Genomic DNA, 11,761 nt, shown 5'->3' with positions numbered 1-11,761 from the left:
AAAAAAAAAGGGAGAGACTTCGCGACCAGATGTGCGATCACGTGACTCTGGGTTCAAAGGTCTTATCACTCCTGGCGTGGCGCCAATAAGTAGAGAAGGGGGATTTTTCGCCGTATTAGCTATTTGTCATTGATCGCTTCGCAACTTTTTTTTCTCCGCTGTGTAAAATTTTCGTTTCATTTATTGATGCACGTGTAAATTTTTCGTTTCTCTTATTGAAATATTTTTTTATTTATGTACGCAAGAGAATTTCACTTTGAAATTTCAGCATATGAAACAGAAATTACCCCTTAAAAATTCATATCTAATTAGTTTTACAGCATTAGATCCAGAGCTAAGAGGTAAAACCAGTACAATATTAGCTTTTGAAAAATTATCATCTTTTATGTCCCATATTTTTAGTGATAATGAAAAGTCAAAAGTAGAAGCTGAAATAAGGTTATACCAGAGTGATATTGATATCACCAAAGAAATGCTCTACACATCTGATGAAAGTGGAAATCAAGTCAAGTGTACAATTGATAAATATTGGTCTAAAGTTTTTAATTTAAAAGATGATTTCACAAATGATTATAAGTATCCTACATTGGCTAAATTGGTCAAAGCCTGCCTTAGCTGCTCCCATGGCCCATTAGTGGAAAGTGCATTCAACTTAATGGATACACTTGTCACTGACTATAGAACCTCTCTTAAGATTGATTCCCTATATGCAGTGCAGACTATTAAATATGATTTAATGGCTTCTAAAGAAACCTCATGTGAAAATATGGCTCAAAAAATCCAATGACTGATCCAATTCACAAAGATCTCTTACTGAATATGAACAGAAGTTGGAAAACATATCAAGAGGACTTAAAAACATGTATTTCAAATGAGTCACCTATAAAAGTCTCTGAAAAACCTTCTACATTAGCAGAAAAGCAAACTGCTTCTACCTCTGCATGTGCAGTTCTCGAGGAAATTTCTTCAACTGTAAATGAGGAAAATAAAAGTCAATCTTCCTGCAATTATGAAGTTCACCACAAAAGAAAGACAAGCCCACAAACATCAGAAAATAAAAAAAAGCAGCAGAAATTAGATAATTTTTTTTAAAGAATTAATTCAGGTAATTTAAAATATTTGCATAAAATGTAGTAGTTTATATGTTTGAAAATTTATGGTTATTAATTTTGCAAAAAAAGTAATTCATTGAACTTTTATAATTAGGTCATTCAATATTTCATAATTGTGATTTTTCATTTTCTCTCCCCCCCCCCCTTCTCGAAACTCCAAAATGCCGGTAGTAAGTCCGTAAAAGTTTCAGGGGATTTTTTGGGGTCCCACAAACACCCCTGCTACAGTCATTTTGATCACAAATATTTTTCAAGATTATGATGCATTTTCTATTTTATTTTAAATTTATATGTGCATTATTTATTTTTTGTTTCATTCACATTTGAATATGATTTGATTGGAAGAGATATAATGATGGCAAAAAGTACCCTATTCACTTGCAGTTTTTTGTTTGAAAGAATTTTTTATTTTAAAGACTCATTTAGTTCATTTTGATTCACTTATTCCTTCACCTAGGTTTTCTTTCATAATGTGTCACACACACACACACACACATAAAACCTGCTGTTATTTAAAGAAATATACTGAAAAAATGTTTTTATAAGTATTATGGGAAAACAGTTCTGGTTCAGATCTAAAATCTTATTTATATTAACTTCAACGGCCGAATATTATTTTTTCTACAGAGATGTCACAAAAAAAGGTTTCTTCTCCGATTCAGAAAATGAATCGATAAATGTCTATATCTTAAATGCAAATATTTTGGAAGAAAGAAGTCGAAGATAGGATTAAGGGATTCAGAAATGAAGTATCGAATAAAAGTCAAGAATGTCTCTGTCTTTGAAATTGATTGCAATGAACAAAATTAACAAATAAGACAAAATTTATATCAGTATATAAGGAAGAGTGTTATTTCTTTGACTGATTTTTAATATTTTTTTTTATTGCCTCTGTATGTCAGCTTACAATTCTGTGGCAAATGCTGATCTTGACTCTGTTTTGTTTTGTATTGTATTTATTACATATTTTAAATCTTAAAATATTTATTATTTAAAAAAAAAAACACCATACAAGATAGTCAACAGTACAAATATAATTTTGTATTTTTTACTCATATTTATCGTAAAAACAAATACAAATGCAAAAATGAATTTTTTCACATAAAATAAGATAGTTACATTTGATTAAATTTCAAGTTTCTATACATAAAAACAAATTATTTACAAGCATTTATAGTTTTATAAGGTTTGTCCCATTTAAAATATATTTATTTTGTTATTATTTAATGAATGAGGAAAATCTTTACTGAACTTTATACTTAAAAACAAATTATCACTACTTTCATAATTCATCATTTTTTAAAACCTTTTTTTGCTGAAGCAGTGGAGTTTTTCTCGAGTCTCTTTCCATATTTAGTTATCTTAGTTATATGAGATTATCTTGAGTGTGTTACTAGTTTCTACTTAATAAGAGATGTACTTCTAACCTGATCAAAGGAACAGCATATATTAGTTGTTAAAGATGCAGCATTGGGATACTTTCAAATTTTAGCTTCTATAATTCAGTTTGGAATTTTTTTTAAAAATTCAGAATTTGTACGAATTAAAATTATTAGTCTTGTCGGCATGCATACACTAATATCATTTCTTAACTGTATAATAAAATAATATGAGGCAAAATGTTATATTTAATATATTTTTTTAGCAGTGAAATAAGATAAATATTTTTATAAATCAAAGTACCCATCTGTTTAAAATAGCAACAAATTAAGTAATTATGGTTAATCTTTATACTAAAAATCAAAACTCAAATTCTGCTGCCAGTTAACACAAAAAGTGGTGAAAAGAAAAGCACTCTTTTTAGATAAATTAGATACATTTATTTCTAAAGATGATTTTGGAAACAATTTGTGTGTTGTGCCACTTGGGATCTAATGTTTATACCTGATATTATGACTTGTAACTGATTTTTAAAAATCGTGAATATTTATAGTATGATAATACTTCATCTACAGGATTCGAAGGATTTCAGATACAGAAATTTATTCTAGTCATAGGGATATAAAATATTTTTGATAAAAATTGTTTGCTTTGTTGCAAAGCTGATCAAAACATAATAAATGAACAGCTATTCCAATGGAAGATATTTAGTCCATTTATATTTTATTGATTTCGGAAATTAGATAAATATCAGAGTTAATTTCTAAGATAGCAACTTCTATTCAATCAAAAAATTTGTCGAATGCTTTTGTATATTTAGGGGAAAATGCAAATATTTGGAAAATTGATGGAAAATATACAAGATAAAACTTGGTAGAGCCATTTCATAGAATTAAAAGGAATATTAGAACCAAGTTTTTTTTTTATGTCTTAGAACTTAGCCAAAACTTTATAAAGAATATCACTGGAAAATGTACAAACTACCCAAATAATTAAAATTTTAAAATAAGGAAAAATTCTTATGCAATATAACAACAATCTTATTATCATAACAAAGAAGAAAACAAGATGGAAATGTAAGATTTAATAATTATATTATAAAAAACATTTCTTCTTTCCCCCACCCAAAAAAATGAAAAAATATGGTTTCAGATCTTTTAAAAAGAACAGTCAAATCTTTCTTGATAAATGCAGTCTTTCTAGTGTTAATGTATGATGTGGCTTATTCAAAGATTATTAGATAAATATAGTTAAGCTAAAGGTAAACATCCTACAATAATGAATCAAACTATAATTGAACAGTTTATTAACATAACACACTATACAATAACAATATATAATAAACAATTAAACTCATATAATAATTGTATGTTTTTTTATATTTTATTTTCATTTTAATCATGGTTATATAAAAATAACAAGATTTTACATTTTCTATTTCTTTTAACCAAGCCTTCTCAGAACAGAAGGGTAAAATACCTGAAGAGGGATTGACATATATTTTTACAATTATTTTCTCATTCCAGTAGCTGCTTAGAAATCAGATTTTCACAACAATGCTATCAGACAATTAGAAGATACCCTTCAATTCAGAATTTTAAAAAATCCAGCATATCAGTACATGCCTTGAGGCATTATTTATATTTAAATTCTATATAGAAACATTTTCTGTTAAATCATCTTCTCAAAGTTCATGATTAATCAAAAAAAAAAAAAAAATCATTAACAAAATCTGAAAAATTAAAAATTAAGGAAATTTGGGAATATTTATTTGGTGATATAATTCAAAATGTATCTCATCAAAAATTCTAAAAAATAAATATAGAAAAACAATATTTTAAGATTTACTTTCTCAACATAAAATATTGATTGCAGCACAATATTTTAACACTATCCTTATATATTGAGTTTTGCTTGTTGAAGAAATGAAGGTACAAAGATATATTAACTTTCTGATGAATATGTGAGAAAAGGTCTTATAATCAAGCTGCAAATGGACTTGGAAGATGGAGAAATATTGTAAATATACATTTAAAAAAATGAGATCTGTTAGAAGAAAGTATTGAATCAGATATGAAATGAAAACAAAAGATGTGAAACAAATCAATATATTTGTAAAAAGAGATGCAAAATACAATAATCACCGATTAATGAATGAAAAAAAAAATTCATCTGAAATAGAAAGTTTTAAATCTGGCTATAGTTGCATCAAAAAATAAATATTTCGTTTTGTTCTCCCTTAATAAATTTTTCAAATTAACTAAAAATTTTGATTGTTTTTATTATTATAAGTAATCAATACTTTTGAATTTATATATTGTTTTGGAGTTTCATATAATTTTATGACAAAAAAAATAAGAAGAGATAAAGAAATTATGCAAAATTAAGTAATTGTATAAGAAATTACTTAATATGAAGTGATAAAGATAAAAAAAATATATTAAAGGCAGAAATTACATAAAATTATTATTATGATAAAATCAATCAGTCTTGGAGTTTATCATACTAACTGCAATTAGTCATCAGTCAACATCATACCGAGAGATGAAGACTCTTTCTCTGTGTGTAATATTTTCAAAGTTATAGTCTGCAATACCTCAGCAAGTTATTCTAAAGTAGGAGATTGTACCACTGAACAACTGAAAATTCATTTAATCAAAAAATAAAAACATTATTTATTAGTATCAGTACCATTAATATTTTAATAGCTGACCTTAATAATTCTATGGTTAAACCAAAAAAATTAATTCATCTATTTCAAGAATTAATACAAGCAGATTCTTCCCCAAACATAAAATAACTATAAATATATTTGTAAAAGGAGTTCTTCCAGTATATCAATCGTACTTTCTCATATGTAGAATAGTAGATTTCAATAATTTCTGGTCTTAGGTAGTGTATTTTAAGGTTACTTTATTAATTAATTGGCAAAGTTCATTTGATGCTCCAACCTATTTTTAATTTAATATGATATAAATAAACATATGATAATGTAAATAAATCTTTATAAAATTTGCTCATTATTTTGTATACAGTCAACAAATTTCATTTTTTTTTCAATATCAATTTGTATCTATGTTTTTTTTTTAAATTTTATAATTTGTTATAATTTTGTATAGCGTTTTTATTATGATAAGAACTTAATAATGTGTAAGTTAAATTTAATAATATGTAAGTAATATGGTTAAAATATTTTTTTTTAAAATTTTATAATTTGTTATAATTTTGTATAGCATTTTTATTATGATAAGAACTTAATAATGTGTAAGTTAAATTTAATAATATGTAAGTAATATGGTTAAAATAAGAACTTTCAAGATAGAAAAATATTATTCCTCCACATAACCCCACTTTCTTTTGCAGGTGTCCCAAATAACTAATTATATACTCAATTTTCATAAAAAAACATGTATTCATTCATGTGCATGTGATCTACTATACCATACAGCAGAGAAAAGAAATAATATCACCAATAAGAAATAATAATATAATAATAATAAAATACATTAAAATTTAATCCTCTTGCATGATCAAAGTTTTGTTTCAATCAGAGAAAGCCGTCATGAATTCCTTCTATTTTTAAACTGAAACTGAAATTCAATTGCTTAAATATAGCAACTGAAAAAGAAAATTCCATTTCATATGAACCACAACAGATAACTTAAACCACATATTTATTACCTTTTATTTTTTTAAGAAAAGTGGAAAATGCCTTATAAATTTGTAAGAATAATTAATTAATATGGTATAGAAATTTACCCTGGAATCAAAATTAAAGTTACAAAACACATTTTTTGAATAATTCAAAATAACTATCTCTAAATTTATAAAAATTAACACTTAAATTTGGGGTATAAGAAATGTAATTTGTTAAAAAAGAAATGAGACAAAGTATATAAGTAGCATTAAATGCATGACAAAGCTCTAGACTTTGTTGCTGGATTTGAATAAATAATTTCTAAACAGATCATATGCAAATGCTCAATAAAAAAAGATTTACATTACCATCAACAAGTCTTTTAAAAAGAATAAGTAGAACATATGACAAATCATTTCCTTATTTCCAACAACAATGAAGATGCTGTGTGTTATTCTAAAGGCCAAGTTATTTAACCTACAGGTATTATAACTTGGTAGATTGGAATATGCACCTCTTAGTTTACTTCTTTTGAAATTATAATTAATTAGAAACTCAACTGCATTTAAATATTTTATGTAAAAGCATCTGAAAAAATAAATGCACAAAAATAAATTTTACACTTTTTCAAAATTTAAAAGGCTGTCTTTTTAATGATACAAATTTAACAGAATTTTTGCAATTTTTAATATATATATATATATAAAGACAGAGATTATCTAATTTTTGATAATAGATTGCACTGTTGTTCTGAAATTTAAACCATTTTCTTCTATTGATGAAACTGAAGAAAAAAGATTCTGTTTAAAATCTCTGTAGTTAACAAGATGAATAAAAATAATAATAATAATTAAAAATTACAATACTGCAAAATTTAAAAGAAATTAATTGAATCTTTAGATTTTTAATAGCACTATGATGTTGCTGACTGGTCTCCATTAGAAAGGCTCCACACAATGAACAGAATATGTGTGAGGTAATTAAAATAATATGGCTTTAATGTCTGATAATTTGATGGAATCATGGACATGAAGTAACAACTAGGGATTGCAATACCGGACCAAAATTTCAATACCGGTATTCGGTATTTTTTAGATCTTAATACTGGGATACCGGTTTTAGGAATTTTAGAAAAAAAAAAAAAAAAAAAAGAAAACACAGGTGATTCTTTGTTTTATTTGCCAGTTTTATAAGAGAGTGTAAATATCACAAAAAATAATTTGTAACTTATAAATTATAACAGTATATAAAGAATCACAAAAAAGTAAAGGAACAACTTATTTAAATCACACAAAAAAAAGTGTAAATATTACTATTCAGTCAGCGGTACTATTGCAAATTTTTGAAATGTGATCTTAAAAAATATAATGCATCCATTGTACTGTCATTAAGTCTGAAAAGTAATTTTGTGTAAAAATCACTAGCTGTCGAAAACGCTCTTTCGGATTCTACGCTACTGGGTGGGTGGTACTGTTAGCAATGAGCGATATACTTTTTCCAAGTATTTACCTCTAAATCTCTCATCTTCAAATAAATCGATTTCCCGTCAGATGGTTTTGGATATAGCTGATTTCTGTACTGTATTTTGGTTCGTTGTAATTTTTTTATTCATCGCTAATTCTAATTTTTGTTCAAGAGACAATTCCTTTTCACTATCGACATTAGTGTCATCATAATCTTCGATAACTGAACCGAATTCTTCTGTATGTGGATAGGTTTGTGGGTAAAAAATTTTATCAAAATTTACTCTAAACTTAATCAGATTTGAATTGGTTATTTTCTTTTCTTCTTTTTCATTTTTAAAATCATTATAATTATGTAAATACCATAAGACATTTTCTATTTCGGTATGCCTTTCTTCTGTGCGATTTTTCAATGTAATATATAATTCTTCAGATAGTGATGCTTGTTGTTCTTTCAGTGACTGTAACTGGGAGTTTATTGTTGCATTAGTTGTTAATAAATTAGAATCTCTCAGACATAATGCCTCAATAGTCAGTTTTATTGGAAGTAGACTGATATAGTTTTGGATATTAAGTCGATTATTGCTTTTTGCATTGGATTTCTCAGTTTCAAAAATCGTTCCATCGTTAAGAGTAAACTGTTCCAACGTGTTTTATAATCTAATATTAACATATTTTCTGTTTTACTTTCAGCTAGTACATATTTTAATAATATATCATTTTTTATAGGGAAACGTTTAAATATCTTAATAATTTTTCGAATATTTAATTATAGGAAGCAATTCTTGATGGTTAATATTTCATCCTCATTAGCAATATCTTCTACAACAATTACATTGTCATTATCTTCATTGTCAATATCACTGTCTCTCATACTTTCCTCAAAGTTGGAATCCGGAGTTTCTATATCCACAGTATTTGGATTCTTCTGTTCTTTATTTTTTGGTATAATACATCTATTACTCCTAATTGAATTCCATGTGCATAGCACAATTGCTGATTTGCACCAATCAACTTTCCAACTTTTTCCATAACTGTTGCTCCATTAGTCGTTATGGATACAATATCTTCTTTCAGGGATAATCCATGTTTCGCTAATTTAGATTTAAGCCATTAATTAGCTAATTAATTTCGCCAGTTAGGGAGACATAAAAACAAGAACGTATCTTATTTTGCTATGTTGGCGTCCCTGAACATATAGTGGAGACAATTTAAAAAATTTCTAGTAAATACCGAAAAACCGGTATTTAAACTTGTGAATACCGGCATTACAAAATTGTACAAATGGCTCAAAATACCGGTATTCGGTATTGCAATCCCTAGTTACAACTAAATGATTTAAATGAAATCAAACATAAACATCATACAATTCATTACCAAGTGAAGATAATCAAATATAAAATATCATTACATCAATATCATATTTCTGGGAGATATACTTTTGGCTTTAATTTTGAAAACCAAAGGAAAAATATAAAATAACATGAAAAGTAAAAAACATTGTACTAAATCATAGAGGAACATGGCTAGTTTGAAGGTAATGGGATTAAAATAAAAATTTGATTTATTCAAAAATTCGAATAACCATTCAACATCTGAAAAGAAGAAAAAAAAAAAAAAAAAAAAAAAAAAAAAAAAAGAAGAAAAAAAAATGAAAATGACAATTTTGAAATTAATTATTAGAATTCAGATATTATAATATTCATAGTTTTATAGAAAAATAAAGCATAATAAATAAATGGTAAATAATTATGTAATGATTTTAATTCAAAAAGTTAACAATTTTACAATTAATAAATAATTTTAATAAATAGCAGTATTTAGATCTTGTACAGTGAAAATGTAAAAGAATACAATTTGCATGCAACATGTTTAAAGTTTTTTTAATAGATTTGTTTTCAATAAGATATATTCTGCAGCAGTAAAGCCCTTTTCTGAATCAAGTCCTTAAAATCTTACGCATCTATGATTGTGAGAACTTAATGTATGGACTAACATAATTGAAAACAATTCAGAAATAATTTTTTAATTAGTATTGACTTATAATTAAACAACACAAATCGAAATTATAAACAATAGTTTGACAATATGTTAATAAAAATTTCAAATTATCAATAACTGTGAATTAAAAACATTTATTAACCAAGTTCCAGAAAATATGTTTTAATAAAAAGCAATAAAAAAACTTATGAATGGCTTTTATGCAATTACCACATACAATTTAAGTAAACAATTCCATGTATAAACTTAAAACAACTAAAAATCATCAAATTCATTAGTAGCATCATTCCAGTATTCACCCAAAAGTTTATCTAAATCTGGAATCTTCCAAGGAGGAGATTCATATTCAGTCTTTTCAGTTTCTGCCTTTATTCTTTTATATTTTTGGGCTAATTTTTTTATTTCCTTTACTGAATCTTTTGCATTTCGAAAAGCAGCGTCAGTTAAAAAGTCAAATGTTTCAGACCATTCGTCATTGCTTGAATGAGCCATGTAACATATAGACCCTGCTGTTAAATTCCCATCTATATGATACTCAGGTGTTTTCTTTATTGGGCTAACATTATCTTCAGGTCCTGATACAGAATTTTCTAGAGCAATTGTTTTATTAGTATTTTGAATGTCGCAATTTACTTCATCTAGAGGAGTAATTTTTTCTTTTAAACTTTCACGAAGTTTCCTGTCAATAGTTATCTTAGTATCACATTGAGAAAAGGAGAAAGAATTCAGAGGCTGTTTATTTATTTTAATATTTTGCTCTAGTTTTTCTAAATCTAAACTCTTTTCTGATTTCATTTTTTCAGCAGGATTCAATACAGATTGATTACAGCCATTGTTTGTAGCATCTTTCAAATTACCAGAAAGTAATGTTTCCAAATTTTTAGAATCACCTGAGGATGTATTTATATTTACATTAGAAGGAGAAGGGATTTTATTTATTATGGAAGAACTCTTAGGTGAGTTTACTGCAGAAGAAACTAGGTCACTTTGTTTATCATTTGGGATAGACTTATTGTTATTTTTCTTTTTACTTCCAGGAGAAGCTGATTTTAATTTCTTCCTAGGTTTATATTTATAATCTGGGTATTCTAAGATATGAAGTCGACGCAATCTTTCTGCTTCTGCAATGAATGGCTTTCTTTCTTCATCTGTTAATTTTTTCCATCTTACTCCCAACTGTATACTTATTTCAGCATTGTGCATATTTGGATTAAGTTCTGTAATTTTTTTCCTTTCAATTTGGCTCCAAACCATGAAAGCATTCATAGGTCGCTTAATACGTGCAATTTTCTTCTTAGAATTAACTGCATCAGTGTAAGGAGTCAACGAATCAGGCACATATAAGGTGGCAAGTAGTGAAGAACTATAAGTCGGGACTTCGCTGTCACTCAAAAACTCGAACTCAGGATCCATTGGAGAACTCATTCCTTCAGTGAATTTTTAACAAGTGATGAATGAAATTAAAATACAACTATAAAATTTTAATGTCTTTGAGGATTAATCAATTTTTTAGAAAGTAAAAGCGCTTTAATTAATAACATAAATAAAAATCGTAAACCCTTAATATGAAGCAATGCGTTGTTTATTTACAATTTGGAAATAGATTGTTGCCAAAGTTGAACTATTGTTGTGTAATAACTTTTCTATCGCAGTGGTTTAAATTTGATAGTGCTCGAACAATTTTTCGGATTCCATATTTAAATATATTACTTTTTTATTTGATCATATGAATTAAAAAGATTCCATTACATGTGGTAAAAGAATTAAAAATTTTCAAATGAGCCAACTGATTAGGTTTAAAGTTGGGAAGATATAAATACCAAGGAAGAATTATTTAGATTTTATCAATAATTTAAAAAAAAACCTGAGACTGAATCTGCTTTTAAAATTTTTTATCAAGATAAACTTGTGGGAAAAAGTTCAAATTTCTTAAATATATTACTGATTTTGGAGAATCCGTACTGGAAAATCTTACAAGAAATAATGTAACAGACTTTTTATGCTTTAAAATTATGCAGTTATGAGTTGATACCTGTATTGTAAGCTAGTTGATGAATATTTCATTCATAGTAAAACGCCTTAGAAATTTAAATTACTTTCCTTTAGAAATGAAGAAAATAATTTTTCATTTCAAGGAGGAATTGAAATGAAATTCCATTATGAGCTTA

General features: G+C 26.4%; 1 protein-coding gene across 1 annotated transcript; it reads right to left on the bottom strand.

Annotated features, from left to right (window-relative positions):
• Positions 1-9,739: 9,739 nt before the first annotated feature.
• Positions 9,740-11,178, bottom strand: LOC129968875 (transcription factor SOX-2-like). The gene has a single exon (XM_056083187.1). The coding sequence runs from the start codon at positions 11,016-11,018 to the stop codon at positions 9,849-9,851; it is 1,170 nt and encodes a 389-aa protein (XP_055939162.1). The 5' UTR covers positions 11,019-11,178; the 3' UTR covers positions 9,740-9,848.
• Positions 11,179-11,761: the final 583 nt, after the last annotated feature.

This window comes from Argiope bruennichi, chromosome 5, assembly GCF_947563725.1.
Source record: "Argiope bruennichi chromosome 5, qqArgBrue1.1, whole genome shotgun sequence".
Taxonomy (NCBI): domain Eukaryota; kingdom Metazoa; phylum Arthropoda; class Arachnida; order Araneae; family Araneidae; genus Argiope; species Argiope bruennichi.
The sequence above is the reverse complement of the archived record's forward strand: the minus strand, read 5'-3'. Positions and strand labels throughout refer to the sequence as shown.